The 22,024-nt window shown below is 25.4% G+C and overlaps 1 protein-coding gene and 1 long non-coding RNA gene across 2 annotated transcripts; both read right to left on the reverse strand.

Annotated features, from left to right (window-relative positions):
* Nucleotides 1-119: 119 nt before the first annotated feature.
* Nucleotides 120-10,748, reverse strand: LOC135929109 (CCR4-NOT transcription complex subunit 7-like). Its single transcript, XM_065465616.1, has 6 exons — nt 10,447-10,748; nt 10,206-10,399; nt 5,022-5,183; nt 2,643-2,820; nt 1,219-1,296; nt 120-449 (listed from the first exon to the last, which is right to left on the reverse strand). The coding sequence occupies exons 1-6, from the start codon at nt 10,693-10,695 to the stop codon at nt 252-254; spliced, it is 1,059 nt and encodes a 352-aa protein (XP_065321688.1). The 5' UTR covers nt 10,696-10,748; the 3' UTR covers nt 120-251.
* Nucleotides 10,749-11,777: 1,029 nt separating this feature from the next.
* LOC135928369 (uncharacterized) lies at nt 11,778-18,130 on the reverse strand. The gene is made up of 5 exons (XR_010572300.1): nt 17,975-18,130; nt 12,636-12,748; nt 12,517-12,567; nt 12,403-12,472; nt 11,778-12,359 (listed from the first exon to the last, which is right to left on the reverse strand). It is a non-coding gene; the product is annotated as an uncharacterized LOC135928369 (long non-coding RNA).
* Nucleotides 18,131-22,024: the final 3,894 nt, after the last annotated feature.

The following is a 22,024-nucleotide window of genomic DNA, read 5'->3' on the forward strand; positions in this document are numbered from 1 at the left end:
AGAAAGCCCAACATTAAGATATTCATCAAAATTAGAAATGAAATGATTTTCCAACTCATACTTATTAATCACAAAGTGACAGTTATTAGATGTAGTTAACTTATAAAAATGCCAGTCATTATATATTTTAAAATAATCATTATTAAACAAACATTCAAGAAATATTTTTTAAAAAAAAAGAAATAGCTGTTAAATAATACTTATATATTACAAATAAAATATATTTCTTTAACGATCAAAATGCAATTCATTCATTCATTATTTGACAGTGGAATATTGGCAGTTGAATTTAAATTGTTATTAAAATTGGAATTATTGATGTTGATATTAGCGTTATTATTGATGAGTGTATTCGTGGTGGAAGTATTGTTAAGGGTGTTGTAAGGTGCGCCTAAACCGTAAAGATGACCGGAATACTTTATATCGTCTATGCTATCTTCAAAATACATCTAAGATTTTAAATTTAAAAATAAAAAAATTAGAACTAATAAAGGAGACAAATATTTAAGATAGCAAATAGGAGAAGTTATGCTTCATCGGTGCACTCGAGAGATGTTATTATAGGTTAAGGTAAATTAGACCGGTCCTGACTATGTCAAAACTTAGAGAAAAAAAAATTGTCGACTGCATTCAGATCAAGTTTCGACTTATTTTGTCAGCCGAATTGGTCCAATCAAGGCTAGAGCTCGGTCAAAATTTTCGAAATTACAAAAATTGAAACTGAAAATCGAAAAAAAAAATATAAGGCCATCAGGTCAAAGCAAATAGAACTAGTGACCCATAGTAATTTTAACATTAAAGAAATAAATAAAATGAATCAAAGTTTTATTATAAGCTGGCATAAATATTAATTAAAAGAGAATTAATTGATATTAATGATGTAAACGAACGTGTTCAAGTGAACGAAGTTCGTTTTTTTTTATTGAAAATAAAATGACGAATGGCGTTTCTTTTCTTTTTAACGAACTTTATTGTATTTATCATCAAAATATAATTATCAATTTTAAATATGGGTAATATATTGTGTTAAAAAGTACAGGACATTTATTTATATTAAATTAAATATTAAAATAAATTTTTTTTTTTTAAAATTAATTTATTCATAAAAGTTTTTGGACGAACCTGAAACGCGTTTATTTTTGTCAATGAATGTTAAATGCGTTCGATTTTTTATTTTAGAAATGCTTACAGTATATTTTGATATAAAATAAGATTTACCTCGCGCATTTTAAAAAAGGCGGCTCCAGTTAATAAACTATCGCTACCAGCTGTGTGTTGCGGCCCAATCCTTTCCAGCTTTTTATAAATAATTTATAAGAATTTATAATATATATCACTAAATGTTTTTTAAAAAATCAATTTAATAGCCCTCGATCATTTTTTTAGCTGTATATCAGTATTTATTTATGCCTTAAAATTTTCAAGTTTTTTTTTAATGGAAGATTTGTGGTTTTTTTTATTATAATTGTCCGATAAATCATCTCAAAACCTGGTCGGCATCGATGCTAATGATTTTCGGGAGAATCCCGATAAGTCCGATATCATTTAAAACTAGGGTTGTGCCGATATTGTTTTTGGATATTTTATGATTTTTATTTTATAAATAATTTCATAATAATAAATAATTACAAATTTTATACTATTTTTTGTTAAATTATTTGCAATAAGAAAAAGATTTTAAAAATTATCTAACAAGTCAAATTCAGCTAGTGTTGTTAAACTGTTCGATTTAGCCAATTAAAATGTTTAGCTCAAGATTTTGGTCACAAATGGCAGAAAGGTAGACTTCTATTGGCAACATTTCGAGGCTTAGGCAATAATATTTTGGCGAAAATATTGATTTTGCCCTTTTTTAAAAAGTTGGCCAAATGGTGTTGTTTAACAACACATTCAATATAAACATTGCAAAAAAAAACAAATCATTTGTGAAAGTTAGTTGGTTTTCAAAATTGAAAATATTGTATTATGACATTGATATACAAAGATTAGTAAATAAAAATCAATAAAAGTATCGGATCGGTATAGTTTTTAGTAATATCGGATCGGTAAAAAATTTGTGGTTCGGGGCAGTCCTATTTAACCAGATCCGATCTTTTGGAAATAAATTAATAATAGCAGAATAAACTGTATTTTATTATTTTGGCATACCCATTTATATATATACAATTTTTGCTATTTTTTTTTATAATTTTATATGAAAGAGAAGGGTGGTAAAAATCGTTAAAAATATAGATAAGGTGAGAGTCTTAATTTTTATGCTTATATATATGCAAAACATTATTGTTTACAAAATTAATAATATTATTTAATATTTACAAACATGATTGACATTATTCAAGAAATGCCCTTAACATTATTGTTTTTAAATCAATAATAATAATATCATTAATTTTAATCAGCAATTAAGACTAAAATATAATTATGATGATTGGCATTATTTCAAGAAAATGCCCCTTATGACACGTTCTCCCTTTATAAGTCAAAAGAGGTCATAAAGATTATGATTACAAAAGATTAAGGTTTGGGTTATCCGATCAATATATAAATAATGTTTCGGAGGTTCGGCTCAAACAAACTTGACTTCCGCCCAGATAGGTGATATTATAAAGAAGCATAAAATATATTTGATTAAAGGTTTATACGTCTAATTGATCGGCTATCTCCTGGAGACCTCCTTTTAAACTGCGACAACTTTTCATCAAGTATTTAATGTCGTAGATATACGGGAAGAATATTTGCACCAGCTCAAAAAATTGGCTTTCGTCAGCTGGCAACGGACTAACGGTCAACAATTTTAATAGATAACCAAAATCGTATCCGCTTTGATTTAAATAAGAAATTAAAATATATACGTTATAACAGTGCGCACAAATTAAACGTTTGCGTTTTGCCGTAATTTTTTAATTAAAAAAACGTAACGCAGCCTTCCTTGCTTAAATTAAATTGAGGTTGCCATTTTTATTAGTATCGTCGATTCAAATTTTTAACTAAGGCCTCATTTATAAACGCGTTATGTTCAAGCGTTATTATAAAATAAAGTCAATAAATAGGAACAAATTTATAAATATGAAGCGTTGTGATGATAACGCTGTGATATTTTTTGAAAAACATATGTTGCGATGCGTTAATAAGAAATATGTGATGATATAGCGAATTCGATAAAAGGGTACACAATTTTTTTTAAATATTATATAAAATAGTTCTATTTTAGCTTTATCATAAATTAGCTTACGACATGAAGAATCAACTATAATAACGCTGCGTTAAATATCGCAACGCTTGAAGATAACGCGTTTACTATAAATGCGGCGTAAGTTGTTATATATATAAAAAAAGTTTTTTGTAAATTATATTATCGTCTGCCCTTTTCTTTCATTAATTTCTAAATATTCCATTTTAAAAGATAAGTTATTTATTTTACATTTTATAAACATTCTAATTTAATTTATATGAAGGGAACAGCCCTGCCCCTTATTATTGTCGGCCTTCTTGAGAAAAAAAAATCTTAACGTACAAAATGAATGAATAAAAAAAACTATCGAAAAATGCAAACTAGTTTGCGTTTTTTAAAATGGCTTCTAAGGTCAAGCGGTAATATGACCAATTTGCGCGATACTATTTGAAATGCATTATTTACGTTTGAAACGCTTAATTTGTGGGCACTATAAGAAGTAGTTTTTATTATGAAGATGGGGAATAAATCTTCAATAAATAACAATATTATGAACGAACGAGTGAATAAGCTGACCCCACTGATATCTAGATTAATTCTCAGAAAAGTAAAGTTTATATAACTTATTTTTATTAGCATCTTCAAAGTGGTCAATAATGTTGATTAGGTTCATATATAGCCTTTTTTGGTTGTTATAGTAATGTTCTCAAAAATAAAAACAAAATTTCAAAGATTCAGATCTTCTGAAGATTAATTTTTTTTGAGAATGTTCATACAAGTTTTTTTTTGATCAAATTTTCCATAAAATTCCTAATCTTTTGTGATTTTTATGATTTAAATCTTCTCTAAACAAAAAAAAATACTTAAATTTTACTCAAAACGTTGGGCATTAGAACTCCATGGCACAATCGAGCTAGCAGTACGAAAATGTGACTTTTTAAAAATACTATTAATTTTTACATCCCATCTCATTCTTTTATTAAAAAAATAATAATGGCTATTATGTAATTATAATGTTTGTTAAACGGCTAAACCAATATTTTAGCCAAAAAAAACATCACCGTAAGCCAGGAGATTTTGCTCAAAGGTTTTGAGGCTTGCAAAATATTATTTTGCCTAAAATCTAGATTTAAAAAAAATTGGCTAAATCGCGCGCCGTTTAACAACACCTATGTTAGTTATCGCTTATAAAATAAAAAACAATAAAAATTAATTATTCAAGGTTATCGATGAAACAAGGTTGTATTGCTTTATTTGGCTTGGCAGTGAATTTTATATAAAATCGAGATTACAAATTTGAATCATGTTTTTTTTATATAAAAAAAAAGTATTAAGTGCTGAACAAACTCAATTTTTTTTTAAATTAATTAATTAATCATATGATTTTTAAAATGTAAAGGTTGCAGGTTGAACATAATCTCCATTTAATATTAAATAGTTATTTTTTAAAGTAAACAAAATTGTATACATTATTTTTTTTTAAAGGAAGTTGTTTCCTTGTGGTCTGGGTGCGGAGGTCTGCAATGGGCAGATTTTAACCCAAATGCCCGGTCTTACCATTGTATTAAAAAAATTAATCTCACCCCACCCACCCAAATGTTTAAAAATTATTTGATTGGTTGGCTTGGCTCTTTCCATAGCATGCTAAAAATGTGTCTATTGCAGATCTCTACAATTTTTTTTTTCAAGGTAATCGAATATTTATCTAGGATAAACCTCTTGGGCGAGCCTACGGTTAAACATGGATATGGGTTAGGGTAGCTCAATAGCTACCCGCTTACCAAAATTTTTTATAAACTTTTGTATTTATTAATTAATTAAATGTTAAATACAATATCATCTTAATAACCTATGGAATGAGAGCCATTTAATGTTATCCATTAAGACGGTTCCGGACATCATAAGCAATTGAGCAAAATCGTCAGGATCTATCCCATCTTCTTCGTGCTTTTGAAACTGAAGACCAGCCTTCTGTAACAAATCGATACTGTCCTGGGCGTACATGTCATTCCTTGAAAGATTAAAGTAACATACTAATTAAGGTCAAGGTAAAACGCGCCATAAAAGTCATAGTTGGCTAATTTGGCTGAATTTCGCCAGAAAATCCATGAAGAATTGAGACACGCGTTAAAAAAAGGGTAGCTTTGATATAATTATATTGTCACTTAAACTTTATACCCAGGGATCCAAATCGAACCTGAACCGAACCGTTAAACCGCTAAAAACCGGTAATTTTTATCGAACCTGAACCGAACCTAAACCGCTAAAAAAATTCCAGTCGAACCTGAACCGAATCGCTAAAATGCCTCTGAACCGGTTCGAGTCTCATAATTTTATGCTTATAAAATAATATGTAGGTTATTATTAGATTTCAATTATATTCGAATTATTTTAAAGATTATCATCAAACACATTTGATTGATAAGTGTAGGTCATCATTTTTATAAATTTTAGTATATTGTAATTTTACAATATTTTTTAAATATTTTAAGCTTATAAATTATAATGCTTAAGAAAAATTAAATCCAAAATATTATTATAAATGACACATCAAATCTGATATCATATTGGCAGTGCCGGCTACTCAAGTTAGTGTGGAAAGGTGTTTCAACAATTAAATTTATGTTATCTCCTTATAGATGTAATTTGAGTGAGACGAATTTTAAAAATATAGTAATTGTGCGGCTTAATAAAAAAAATTTAAGTATAAAAAAAAAATATTGTTCATATTAAAATAAATCATTGATTTATATTTTTATTTTATATTTATAAATTAAATACTATTTTATAATGTGCAATTAATAAAAATGTTTTATATATGTGTTTTTTAAATTAATGATAAAATAAAAAAATATTTTCCCTATACATAATTCAAATGTAGGTTTGAATATAAGTGTTCAAACAGGTTTTAGAGGTTCGAACCGAACCGATATTTTTACTTTTTACGAACCGAACCTGAACCGTTATTTTTATCCGAATCTGAACCCGAACCGAACCGATATTCGTTTCGGTTTAGATCCCTGTTTATACCAAACCTGGATATTAAATAATGTAATTTTTTTAATTGTGGAAAAACATTTATCTTTTATTTTTTTTAAAGAGGGAATAAATTAGGCTACGGTTTAATATTATGAAAATCGGAAACCATGTTAATATTATTAATTATTTTCCCTGAATAATAATTCTTTTATGGTGGATATATAAAATATGATTACAGTATACTCTCAAATATTTAATTTTCTGACCTCATAAACTAAATATATATTATAAAAGATATAGTATTAATAATTATTTTACAATTACTGTTAAAACTTTGTCGTATAAATTAAAACATGGAATAAGAGATTTCCAATATGCAAATGATTCTAAATTTTCGTCATGCTAACCTTCGCTGTAAAGTGATAGATTTTTTTTAATATTTATAGTCATTTATGTAGGCGGAGGTTTATGGTTTCGTTAGAATAGTCATTCCATGCCAAATAGATCAAAAAAGGCACATTTTGGGCCGACCCCTGTTAAAATTGTTTTTAAATGTCTGGAATTATTTAGATATAGATAGGCAAAAAAAATGAGAAATCCGTTTATTTTAGCTCGCTAGCACGCCTGCTTCCCGGGATATAGGGGCTCATAGGTGCAAAAAAGAGCCACTTTAGAATCTGTAAAATTTTTAAAAATGCTTATATATAAAAACTATCTATAGTAAAAAAAACAATATATAAAAATCTCTAAGATCTATCAAAAAAATTAAGTTTATTCATAGTAAAATTGCATAATGCTCTTCCTGAGATTCATCAGGATGGTTGTGAATATGTGTCAATGTAAACTTCATATTTAATAATGTACCTCTTGCTACAATGCCTTAGCCTACATTTAAATAAAAATCCAAATTTATGGTGAATATATAGATACTTATTTGAATAAAATAAGTTACGTTTTTTGGGGGAAAGAACTACATTTAAATATGAGGATTGAATGTTATTAAATAATACTGGTAAAGTTTCAGAGCTATCAGTCTTGCACAATAAGTTGGGGAGAGTGTTGTGGGGATTGCTGGTATCCTGTTGGAAGAAGATCAAGAGACTGTTTTTTCCGTAATCAATCTTGAACAAGAGGCTGGGGAGAGTGGTGTAGGGATTGCTGGTATCATGTTGGAAGAGGATCAAGAGACTTTGCCTTTAATGATAGGCCTCCCTGTAGATTTTCCATTTTTAGACGAAAGTTTTATAGATGAAGAAGATGTAGTCGATATCTCTATAGCAGCTGATAGCTATGAAATTTTACCAGTATTATTTAATAACATTCAATTCTCAGATTTAAATGTAGTTCTTTCCCAAAAAAAACGTAATTTATTATATTCAAATAAGTATCTATATATACACCATAAATTTGGAATTTAATTTAAATGTAGGCTAAGGAATTGTACCTTTAGAGGTATATTATTAAATATGAAGTTTACATTATGTTCACAACCATTCTGATGAATCTGAGGAAGAACATTATGCAATTTTACTATGAATAAACTTAACATTTCTGTCAAAAGATTTTCATTATTGTCAATGAATTTTAAGACGTATACAGGGTAATAGGGTGCCGTCATCTTAATCCTGATTTTAAGAGATTTTATAGCAGACTAATGTCGATACCTTGAAATGAACTTACCATTGGCATTTTTTGAATTAAATAGTGAAGTAAATACCTTTAATTTAGATTCCTTAAGAATTTTTACATATATTAAAGGTACTTGGATTAACTCAAATGCTAAATTTAAATATAAGATGCGGAACATGTATGATGTTCAAGGAGTAAGAACAAACAACCAAGTTGAAGGATTTCATCATTCTCTAAAAGAGGATATAACAAATTTTCATCCCAATTTATATCTTTATACTGATATTGAAAACAAATAAAACAAGATATGGACATCAAATTCATTCAATTGCTTAATGGGAAAAAAGTTACAGAGAGAAAAATAAAATACTGTATAATAGACGAGAAAATAAGATGCTACTTATACACCAATGCAGTATTTAGATAAAATATCAAGATATTTAATATCGAAAAAAAAAATAATGAGATACCTGCTGATTAAATTATTTTTCTATTTATACAAGGAAAAAATAAGATATATTCATATTTTTAGAGAATTTCAAGAGATTTGTTATTCATGCTTATAAAATGCTTGACTTTGATTTAATAGTATTATTATGTTTACATATGGTACTATTTATATTTTAATTCATCTTAGATCTAATTAATACAGTACATGAAAAATAATCCATGGAGACTTAATTTTATTACAAATACATTAAATTGTTCTTCAAATATTTTTATTAAAAATTGTAAAAAATGTTAACTTATAAAAGTTGAAATTATTATTTTTTGGGGAAAGTAAAATTATATGGCAAATTCGATAATTGAGAGTGAATGTTGATAACTTTGTGAGGAAAGATTAGTGAAATGTATTACATCTTTTCCAGCCATTAAATTTTTGTTTGCATAGTATATATTAAAATGTAGTTTTTTTTAAAAAGGTGTTTTAGTGAAAATATTAATATTAACATATTTTGTGTGAATAGATTATAAATGTCATATTACTACTAATTAAATATATATTTTATTAAAGGATACATGTAGCTTTTTAAATTTTATTGTCATTTGAGAAAATTCATAATTTGTAAAATTATATTTTAACATAAAACTTTATTATTGATAATTTTTTGTATCATGCCCATCTAAATAAGTATAAGGAAGGAGATAATTGATAAAAGAAATACAAAATCTAAATTTCTAATCCCTATTTTATTCAAATAATCAATTTTGATAATATATTACTGATGCAATATCTTTTTTAGCTAAAACAATTGATTAATTATTAGACTATTTATATGTATTGGTCAATCATATGTTTTTTCTATAGGTTAATACTGAAATTAAATCACCAATAAGGAGATGTGCAACCCCAAGTATGATCCGAATAAAAATTATAAAATTTGCTTTTTTCAAAAAATACAGAGCTTACAATTTAAATAAATATGTTATTGTAACTAAAGGTTTGCAATGGGCAGGTTTTTAGCCAAAAAGCCTGCCCATTAACTCACCAACCTGCTCACTTATAAATTTTTTAAACAATTTACTCACCCCACCCCCCAATTTATCAAAAATTTTTGTTTAACCCCCCCCCCCCCACCTAATGTTTAAAGATTATTTTAATGACTGGTTTGGCTCTTTATTTATTTAAATGTAGTTTTAATTAAACATATATAATATGCAATATTATGAAGTATTTTTAATAAATTGAAGTCTGTTCTGTCTATTTGCCTGAGAAATATCAAAAATTTACATGCCCATGCCTGCCCATTAGTTTAAAAATTTTTTAACCCTCTGGCCACTTGCCTAATGTTAAAAATATTTTTAAAAAAACCCCAACAATGCCCATTCCAAGTATGAGCAGGTGTGGGAAGGCAAGAAAAAAATCCACCAATGTAGACTTAATCCAAACAGATTTAAATACTAGCCTAATTCTCCATCGAAATTTAAAACTTCTACAATATATAACAAAACAGTTAAATTATTAATTTGATTTTTTTTTAAAAAAAGAGTTTTTCTCTAATAAATAATGGGTAATATAATTATTATGTGAAGCATTGAAATTAAAAAGGATTAACATTTATGAATGCACCATTATAAATATTATTTATAATGATTTAAAAATTAAATTTTTGGAACTGTTAAGAACATTATTGTATTAATTATCATAAATGATTTAAGAAATTTGATGATAAGATTTAAGATTAGGATTCAGTTATAAGAGTTAGAGATATGAGGTAGTTAATTATATAAAATTTAGTCATATTAAATGTGGGACAATATTATATTAGAAAAAATCATTTTGCTCAGAAACTTATATAACGATTAAATTTAATATTTAATTTAAATGTGTAATATTTTTAACATATTCCCAAATTTTAACACAACTAAAAGCTTACAAAAATTTTAGAGTAAAATATTGAATTTATAAAAAATAACAAATTACTTCAAACTAAATTTAAAGTTAAATTGCCATGTCAGATAACCAGGTGGGGTTTTACCATTTTCATCCATAAATGTAAATCCTAGTTGAATAATATTTAATAAATCGACATTACATCTAAGAAGTTGATATTGATAATCTGAAACACTTTTAAAATTCCCAATAGGTCTGGCTACTACTCCAGGGAATTCTGTGTCCTGATAAAAAAAATACATTAAGAAATATGTTAATAATAAATAATTACCATTGCAATAAAATGATATTTTTGACAAATTTTTCGTATAATTCTAAATTCTTCTTCTAAATTATGAGCCCAAACATCGCGAATGTGATTTTCTGCGAATGGTAAAATCATTGGAATCAAATTCGAAACAGCTATAGGAGGTAGAAGAGAATTGTTTTGATTATTGTTCCGGAATAAGGAATTATGATTAGATGTCGAGATTAATGAATGCATTTGTAAGTTATTAACTGACGCTGTTAATGTTCCCATCTAAAAATGAATTAGGTACGAAACAGCGAAAATCAGAATAGCGAAAAATAAAAAAATGTTCCCATTATATATAACTCCACTAAAAAGTCATAAAATAATATTATATCTATTATTAATATATATAGTATATTATTAAATATGTTAATTTTTTCCAAATAAATTAAGTTATCATGGTATTTATATATTGTCCCTTTATAAATACTAATTTATTGTATATGACATTAATAATGTATGGCCATTACATGAACTCTATCTTCTTTAAATATTATCTATAAAATACTAATATTTTGTTTATTTAGTGTATTTTTAATTAAATATAATATTTAATATTAATTTTATACGACATTAATAATGTATGGCCATTACATAAACTCTATCTTTAAATATTATCAATAAAATATATTTTGTATATTTATTGTATTTTTAATTAAATATAATGTTTAATTTTTTAAATTATATTATAAAAATGATTTAAACAAAATAACTAATAGACCAATAAATATGTTATTAATTTTTTCACAATTGTTATTGCCTTGCCTAATATAAAATGAATCATTTTTATATCCTAAATATGGTATTTATATATTTTCAATTTATAAATACTGATTTTGTGTAATTTTAATTTAAAAGCATGGCAAACAAAATATCTTTCTTTCTTATAAAAATTTATTCATGTAAATAAAGAGTTTTTTAAAATTATTTATATTTTAAATAATAACTTTTACATTCAATTTTAAGTATACACTGCATAGACAGATTGATTATTTATATTTGCACTGAATAATATATAATATTATAATGACACAAATCATAAATACAATATGCATTCATAAAATATTAACAGTATATCTATTGGAAAATGACAATCATCTAAAATAGATTTATTGATTATGTTTATTTAAAGGGTTAAAAAATGAATATTATATTCATATAATAATAATTTTCATTAGCTGCTTTTCCTACTGATTTATTATCATTTGCAAGCTGAATTATTTGCCACTAAGAAATTTAAATAATATTAGTAAATAAAGGGTTTTTTTTAATTATTTATATTTTAAATAATAACTTTTACATTCAATTTTAAGTGTACACTGCATAGACAGATTGATCATTTATATTTGCACTGAATAATATATAATATTATAATACACAATACAATATGCATTGATAAAATATTAACAGTGTATCTATTGGAAAATTACAATCATCTAAAATAGAATTATTAATTATGTTTATTTAAAGGGTTGAAAAAAAAGGAATATTATATTCATACAATAATAATTTTCAGTAGCTGCTTTATTATCATTTGCAAGCTGAATTATTTGCCATTAAGAAATTTAATTTAATATTAGTAAATAAAGGGTTTTTTTAATTATTTAAATTTTAAATAATATCTTTTACATTCAATTTTAAGTGTACAATAGATCATTTATATTTGCACTGAATAATATATAATATTATAATAACACAATAATAATACAATATGCATTGATAAAATATTAACAGTGTATCTATTGGAAACTGACAATCATCTAAAATAAAATTATTAATTATGTTTATTTAAAGGGTTGAAAAAAAAGGAATATTTTATTCATATAATAATAATCTTCAATAGCTGCTTTTCCTGCTGATTTATTATCATTTGCAAGCTGAATTATTTGCCACTAAGAAATTTAATTTAATATAATAAAATAAATAAATCTATACCTTCAGCAGAAGTAAGCATGACCTCTGTATCTTCTTTTTGTATTTTAGGTTGGCTGAATTAAATTTGGGCCTAAAATCATCTAAATTTGTAATCAATTGCTAAAAAATTTATACTTTCATGAGTATCTCTTATGTGAAAGTTGCTTGTAAACTGTGAATTTGTTCCTAAATTATTAAATTTATTTACTGTATCACATTAAATTATTAATATTTCATTAAAACTAATTATATACTTTTCTCATATCGAAAATGTTGGCCATCTTTTGGGAATATTCCTTGATTTTCGCTGTTTCGTATTTCGTGCCCAGGCCCTAAAAATGGGTTCGGGTCCTAAATATTCCCACAGCTGTTTGAGTCAAAAAAAAGAAAGATGGTATATACAAACAAGAGACATTTAACATTTAAAATATTTATATTATAATTTATGCAATATATATTTATGAATATTTAATTAAATATATATATAAGGAATATAAAATTATATATAAAGTAATATTAAAATATATATTTATGAATATTTAATTAAATATATATATAAGGAATATAAAATTATATATAAAGTAATATTAAAATATATATATAAGGTAATATTAAATTATATATAAAGTAATATTTAAATATATATATATTTTAAAATATTTTTATTATAATTTAAACTAATTTTTAATAAAATAAAATATAGGAAGAATGTATTTAAATAGATAATCATCGCTAAAATAATTTATAATTAATATAAATGATTATTGTTAATAACAGAATGCAGACAATCTGGCTTATGTTAATTGTCAGGTGTAAAAGATTAATCTGAAATTTCTGAACCCATCTGATATAAAGCTAAAATAAATTTTACATTGGTAATGGAATGTGTATATATTTATGAAGATCTTTAATTGGATAGTTAAAAATTGAAAAGTTAACATAATCCAGTATATCATATTAAAATTTTTTAATTATTTCTAGTGCTGTAAACGTTACAAAAAAGAAACGCGTTACAGTTACATCTGACAAAGGGAACCCTTACGGTTACCTTAAAAAGGAACGCGCGTTGAACGATTGGTCTTTATCTGAAAATCTCTGTAGTTCAGATTTATCATAAGAGTCGTCATATTATCCTTAATAAGACTATCTATTAATTTCATTCTTTCACATGCTTCTATTAAAAATGGCTGCTAGTTTGAAGATTGTCCTATTTTATTTCACAATAGCTTACACATAGAAAATGTAATTTTAGAAATAGTTTTAGAGTGTACATCGTTATTTCAATGTCAACAGTAATAAAAATAAATAATTTTATAGTACAATTAAATGTTTTTATTTTTTTAATATTTTTAACAATATTTGGAGTCTAAAGCGGACAAATTGTATGTAATGAGAAAGGGAGAGAAAAACGAAATAGTTAAGGTATTAAAGCTATTTACATACCATTTTTGTATAAAATTATAAAATAAAGACTAAACCTCAAAAGCTATTTACATACCATTTTTGTAGAAAATTATAAAATAAAGACTAAACCTTAAAACCTATTTACATACCATTTTTGTAGAAAATTATAAAATAAAGACTAAACCTTAAAAGCTAATATCAAATATAAATACAGTACCTCAAGAAAAGGTAATTGGTTTTAATTAATATATACATATTAGTATTAGCAAGATTCAATATTATTAGAAAATATTTTCCTGAACAAGGCCAAGGTAATTGGTTTTAATGATGTATGGCAAATTTTTTTTTCTAAAATTTATTATATATCTTTTATAATTTTAACAGCATTTGAACACATATGGATAAAATTAGGAATATTTATATTTTCTAAGAAATAGAACATTATAGAAGAACAATAATTATGGTAAATTATTTATATTTTCTAATAGATATTTTATATTTATAACAATCTTTTAGATTTTTTAAATAATGATACCTTCTACATATAGAAAGTCAAGTTATTATAAAAATAAAATATATTTTACCTGTATTTCTCCAACCTGTCTCAGGAGAGGTTACACAGTAAATAACCTATTTACTGAAACAGCAGCATGCAACGGTAAATTATTTAATATATAAGATGTGATTAATTGTTTTCTAGATATTTGCAAATATTTGAGTAGAAGAAGAGGAAATATTTTACAAAATTATTTTTAAATTTTATTATAAATATTTAATCAAATTTTTTTTAATATATTTTTCCTTAAATCACGACATTAGTGCCTCCTTTGATAAATCCTTGACTAGAAGTTGGAGACAGTGATGTGTGGAATTCTGGGAACTTGTTGGAGGAAAGTCAAATGTTCGATCCTCCACAAGACGTTGGAGACAGTGATGTGGAGATTTCTGGAAACTTGTTGGAAGAAAGTCAAATGTTCAATCCTCCACAAGAAGTTGGAGTCAGTGATGTGGGGATTTCTTGGATCTTGTTGGAGGAAAGTCAAGAGCTCCCTTCTTTGGTTAATCATACAGAAGTAGATGGAGAGAGTGGCCTCCCACTTTTACCATTTTTAGACGAAAGTTTTATAGATGAAGAAGTTGTAGCCGATATCTCCATTGCAGCTAGTAGCTCTGAAACTTTACCGGTAATGTTTAATAACATTCAATCCGCATATTTAAATGTAGAACAACCATATGATTTTATTCTTTCCCAAAAAAACTAAATTTTTTATATCCTAATAAATATCTTTATATTTACCACAAATATGGATTTTTATATAAATGTAGGCTAAAGAATTGTACTGCAAGAGGTACATTGTTAAATATGATGTTTACATTGACACATATTCACAATCATTCTGATGAATCTGAAGAAGAACTTTATGCAATTTTAGTTACTATGAATAAGTTAAAAGAACAAATTCGAGCATACCCTTATCAAAGCAAATGTAAAACATATAATCAAGTTATGCGTATTAGAAAAATGGATCCCCTTGTTCAACTCCATCCTAATGCTCTACCAACATTTATACCTGTGAAAACAATGAATTATTAATATTTTCTATACATGAACTACTTGAATATCTCTGTAATGCCGACCTAATATTTTTTATGGATGGTACATTTTTTTTCGTGTCCATTATTATTTAAGCAATTTTACACTATTCATATAATGATTAATCATAAAATAATTCCTTGCGCTTATATATTATTGCCAAATAAAAACAAAGAAACGTATCTAAAAATGTTAAATCTTTTAAAAAACTATTGTCGATCTATAGGTATACTCTTTTCTCCTCCTAAAGCACTTATAGATTTTGAAATGGGAGTGGTCTATAATTTAATAACACGATTCATAATAGTTTTCACAGATATAAATGTTGGTAGAGCATTAAAATGGAGTTGAACAAGGGGATCCATTTTTCTAATACGCATAACTTGATTATATGTTTTACATTTGATTTGATAAGGGTATGCTCGAATTTGTTCTTTTAACTTATTCATAGTAACTAAAATTGCATAAAGTTCTTCTTCAGATTCATCAGAATGATTGTGAATACGTGTCAATGTAAACATCATATTTAACAATGTACCTCTTGCAGTACAATTCTTTAGCCTACATTTATATAAAAATCCATATTTGTGGTAAATATAAAGATATTTATTAGGATATAAAAAATTTAGTTTTTTTGGGAAAGAATAAAATCATATGGTTGTTCTACATTTAAATATGCGGATTGAATGTTATTAAACATTACCGGTAAAGTTTCAGAGCTACTAGCTGCAATGGAGATATCGGCTACAACTTCTTTATCTATAAAACTTTCGTCTAAAAATGGTAAAAGTGGGAGGCCACTCTCTCCATCTACTTCTGTATGATTAACCAAAGAAGGGAGCTCTTGACTTTCCTCCAACAAGATCCAAGAAATCCCCACATCACTGACTCCAACTTCTTGTGGAGGATTGAACATTTGACTTTCTTCCAACAAGTTTCCAGAAATCTCCACATCACTGTCTCCAACGTCTTGTGGAGGATTGAACATTTGACTTTCCTCCAACAAGTTCCCAGAATTCCCCACATCACTGTCTCCAACTTCTAGTCAAGGATTTATCAAAGGAGGCACTAATGTCGTGACTTAAGGAAAAATATATTAAGAAAAATTTGATTAAATATTTATAAAATTTAAAAATAATTTTGTAAAATACTTCCTCTTCTTCCACTCAAATCTATGCAAATATCTAGAAAACAATAAATCACATCTTATATATTAAGTAATTTACCGTTGCCCTCTCCTGAGACAGGTTGGAGAAATACAGGTAAAATATATTTTATTTTTATAATAACTTGACTTTCTATATGTAGAAGGTATCATTATTTAAAAAATTCTAAAAGATTATTATAAATATAAAATATCTATAAGAAAATATAAATAATTTGCAATAATTATTGTTCTTCTAATGTTCTATTTCTTAGAAAATATAATATTCCTAATTTTATCCATATGTGTTCGAATGCTGTTAAAATTATAAAAGATATATAATAAATTTAGAAAAAAAAATTTGCCATACATCATTAAAACCAATTACCTTGGCCTTGTTCAGAAAAATATTTTCTGCAGAGAAAGCTGGTCGAGTGGACTATCGTCATAAAATCCACTATCGAGTATAGTTTTTAGGCGAGGCGAATGAATCTTGCTAATACTAAGATAGAATCTTGCTAATACTAAGAAAGATAGAATCTTACTAATACTAATATGTAAATATTAATTAAAACCAATTACCTTTGCCTTGAGGTACTGTATTTATATTTGATATTAGCTTTTAAGGTTTAGTCTTTATTTTATAATTTTCTACAAAAATGGTATGTAAATAGCTTTTGAGGTTTAGTCTTTATTTTATAATTTTATCCAAAAATGTGTATGTAAATATTAATTAAAACCAATTACCTTTGCCTTGAGGTACTGTATTTATATTTGATATTAGCTTTTAAAGTTTAGTCTTTATTTTATAATTTTCTACAAAAATGGTATGTAAATAGCTTTTAAGATTTAGTCTTTATTTTATAATTTTCTACAAAAATGTATATGTAAATATTAATTAAAACCAATTACCTTTGCCTTGAGGTACTGTATTTATATTTGATATTAGCTTTTAAAGTTTAGTCTTTTTTTATAATTTTCTACAAAAATGGTATGTAAATAGCTTTTGAGGTTTAGTCTTTATTTTATAATTTTCTACAAAAATGTGTATGTAAATATTAATTAAAACCAATTACCTTTGCCTTATGGTACTGTATTTATATTTGATATTAGCTTTTAAAGTTTAGTCTTTATTTTATAATTTTCTACAAAAATGGTATGTAAATAGCTTTTAAGGTTTAGTCTTTATTTTATAATTTTCTACAAAAATGGTATGTAAATAACTTTTGAGATTTAGTCTTTATTTTATTATTTTCTACAAAAATGGTATGTAAATAGCTTTTGAGGTTTAGTCTTTATTTTATAATTTTCTACAAAAATGCTATGTAATTAGCTTTTGAGGTTTAGTCTTTATTTTATAATTTTCTACAAAAATGGTATGTAAATTTTTGAGGTTTTATTTTATAATTTCTACAAAAATGTGTATGTAAAAATTAATTAAAACCAATTACCTTTGTCTTGAGGTACTGTATTTTATTAGCTTGATTTAGTCTTTATTTTAAAATTTTCTAGAAAAATATATGATTTTATGAAAAATATATAATTTTAAGAAAAATAATTTGCCATTTGACTCCAAATAGTTTGATGACAAAAGAACGAAAAATTAATCGGACCGATATATAAAAATGAGATAAAATAAAAATTCACAAGAATGGGCTAATGCAAAATATATTTCAAAAAGTAATGGGATGAGGATAATGCTATATCATGTCCGTTGACAGATGCAATTTAATTTATCTTTCAGATATATTAAGGCAATTGATAACGCTGGTCATTAAGAGACTCAAATATGAATTCGTAGATTTCATTCATATTTGTAACAAGCATTGAGTGTTATTTTTTTTTAAAGAAATATATTAACAATATAATTCATTTTGTTTTTTTTATACATTGGAACTTTTACTGCGGAAAGCATAAAATTTGCCAAATTTAAAATCTTTTATTCTTTTTAAGCTACCTTATTTCCCAGTACATCGATATTTCCCCCTTCAATAAATGATTTTGGTTCAATGCCAGTAATTTCCGTTAGCACATTTGCTTTATTTAAATTTCTATTGGAATAAATATAATGAAAAATATTCTTAGGCTTAAATGTTATGCATGCATGTAAAAGAGTGTGAAAATGTTTTAATTATTATGTTATTTTGAAAATTATGTATTATAGATTAATGAAGAGAATAAAGGGAATTAACAATTATATTATTAATTATTTTATCTAGCGAAGATGATAAATGGAATATGAAATGTTGATTAACCCTTCAATACTCTGGTGGGATATATGAAACCCCAGGCATGCTAGAAATGATATTACATAAAAACGGTTAAATACTATGTTCTGGATTCTTCAGTAGCTTCATCAAATATATCTTAGAATCTATATTCCAAATTTCATATATTTCTGTTGAGTAGTTTTTAAGATATGTTATATTATAGGAATTAATTAAAAAATTTTGGTTATTGAATAGTAATATGTTTTAATTTATGTAACGTACATTCATTCTGTTTATTCAAATTATATTTTTTATTTTTAGTTTTACTTTTATTTTTATACTTGACCTTTTTAATATTGTATTCTAATTTTAGTTTATAAAAATATATATATAGGTTGTTATTATTCTGTAAAAGTTAGTTATATTAAATAAAATAAATTATTTATTATAGGCTCAACCTTCTTTCTTTTCATGGTGCCCTGGCTCTGGGTGGTGGACTAGAATGAGATGACTACCTAACCTATTGAGATGACTACCTAATCTATTGAGATGACTACCTATTGAGATGACTATCTTATCTATTGATATGACTGCCTAATCTATTGAGATGACTACCTAATCTATTGAGATGACTACCTAATCTATTGAGATGACTACCTAATCTATTGAGATGACTACCTAATCTATTGACATGACCAATGCCTAATCTATTGAGATGACTACCTAATCTATTGAGAAGACCAAGAATCATACCTTAGCACGTTCTTTCAAGCATAAAGCTTCTTTCTTCACGGTGTCCTGGCTCTGGATGTTGGACTGGAATATGATAACCAGCACCTAAACTAATGTGACAACCTAGAAAGGATTGATATGGAAGTTGAACGATAGGCTATGAATTCTATCCAATGATGATTTACTAATAATTCTAAATCCATGTAAGAAGAAAAGTTATTATAAAAAATTTTATGCCGAGATAAAGGCATGTTGTAAATTTACTTATTAAAATAACTTAAATGTAAATCAATCATTATAGACATATTTGAATATATAAAAATCCTTAAAAAATATTTACTAATTAACAGTTGAATTTCTTAGTGAAATGCCTATTGATATTTTGAATTTCTAAGTGAAATGCCTATTGATATTTTGAATTTCTAAGTGAAATGCCTATTGATATTTTGAATTTCTAAGTGAAATGCCTATTGATATTTTGAATTTCTAAGTGAATTGCCTATTGATGTTTTGAATTTCTTAGTGAAATGCCTAAGGTTATGTAAAAATTAAACATTAGAAAAATATATTTAAAAGATGTGATGAGGAGATCATTTTCTAAAAATTATCTTATGAAGAATTATTTTAAAGAAACATTTATTGAATTAAAACTAGGGTGTGAAATTTAAATTTTTTTTTAAAGAGAGGGAAATGTGAATAATATTTTATTTGCATATCTTAACCTCAGGATTGAAAATATTAATTTATAAATATAAATAAATTTAACACTAAAATGCGAAGACTAAAACTCGAAAAAATAAATTGGAGACTAAAACGCAAAAAATTAATTGAACACTAAAACGCGAAAACTTAAAACGCTGAAAATTTTATATAACAATCTTATTGATTTATCATTCTTCACTTATTTTTATATCCAATTTGATCAACTATTATTTCACATTAATCACAACTTACTGATGATAATAACAATTTTGAAAAATGATAATAACAACTGAGCATTACAAGCAAGCTATATGTCACGATTTATAAGGACAACTTACATAAGGATATCAAGCTCACGATTTAAACAAAAACGTGCAAAAACCATTTAAACAAATCAACGATTTGGACAAGCCAACGATTAGTGACTTATGCAACATTGACAACCAAAACGATAAACCACTTGAACAACAAACTCTCTATGATTTCTTAGATGAAATTATGGGAAGGCTTGTAGAAGAGGGAGAATGTTACATAATAGGAATTAATAAATTAAAATTTTTTGGTTATTGAATAGTAATATGTTTTAATTTATGTAATGTACATTCATTCTGTTTATTCAAATTATATTTTTTATTTTTAGTTTTACTATTATTTTTATAACTTGACCTTTTTAATATTGTATTCTAGTTTTAGTTTATAAAAATATATATATAGGTTGTTATTATTCTGTAAAAGTTAGTTATATTAAATAAAATAAATTATTTATTATAGGCTAGTCCTTCTTTCTTTTCAAGATATAAGCATTTTGTGACTGATTGGTGTTTGTGAGACCCCTCCAGAGTAAATTTATATGTTCTTTATTTTTTTTATATTTGAATTTATTAGTGTAATATTTTTTTATATTGAAGAATAAAGATCCATATTATGAATTATCATGATTATTTGATGGATAAGTTATTTTTTTAATTTTATTTTTGAAATTAAAATAGTAAGCTTTTTTAAAAAAATTTGGCACAATATCCTCATCATCTTTAATCTAGGCTTAAGAAATAAATATATTTAAATATTTTATCAAGCATAAGGTAGATCTATCTTCTATCCAAATATCAAATGAAAATAATGATTATTAATGGAGATATATACATTTGAAATTGGGGTTTGATAAACCCCACCTGAAATGTCCTTTTTTTCATCGGAGTATTTATTGAAGGGTTAATTAGAAAAATGAAAATATTTGGTGGAAATCATTGATGAAGCGGTAAAATAAATGGTAAATAAATTAAATGCTCTATTTTGTGAAAATATTTTTGGAAACCTGATTGAATATGTTTGGGTAATATTTTATGTGCAAACTGCGAGTTCTATCTGTGGCGACGTTTTTTTAAAACTATCTAATTGTGGCGATGTCGAATTCAATACCGCCAGGAAAATGTGTGGTATTAATTTATTAAAAACATGTAATAATTTTATTATGCAAATTTCGAATTTGTACTTATAATAGAATTTAAATTATAGCATCAATATAATTATTTTAGTATCATATATTTATAAATTATGATTTAAATAGCATAATGAAGATCTTCTAAAGTTCAAAAGTGAACCCAGCTATAAAATAATAAACATTTGTTGTGTTAGATTATAGCTGAAACCCGCAAGATTTTATAATTAAAAAATCTAAAGTAGAGAAATATCCTAAGCTCCTATTATTCAAAAATCAAATATTTTGTTTATCACTAGGTCAAAATAAAAAATAATATACTTTTTCAAAACTGGTCAAATTTATTCCCGTAGTTTTCACTTTTCAGGGATGTCGCTAGCCAGATTTTATGAGTGCTACGTCCCATTTATCAAAATTAA

Source organism: Gordionus sp. m RMFG-2023, chromosome 4, assembly GCF_954871325.1.
Source record: "Gordionus sp. m RMFG-2023 chromosome 4, tfGorSpeb1-WG-v2, whole genome shotgun sequence".
NCBI lineage: Eukaryota > Metazoa > Nematomorpha > Gordioida > Chordodea > Parachordodidae > Gordionus > Gordionus sp. m RMFG-2023.

Coding starts and splice junctions, on each gene's coding strand:
- LOC135929109 (XM_065465616.1), bottom strand. CDS start 10,695: ATGGGAACATTAACAGCGTCAGTTAATAACTTACAAATGCATTCATTA. Junction 10,400..10,446: donor AATATCATTTTATTGCAATG/GTAATTATTTAT, acceptor TTTTTTTATCAG/GACACAGAATTCCCTGGAGT. Junction 2,821..5,021: donor AAATGGCTCTCATTCCATAG/GTTATTAAGATG, acceptor TTTAAATCAAAG/CGGATACGATTTTGGTTATC.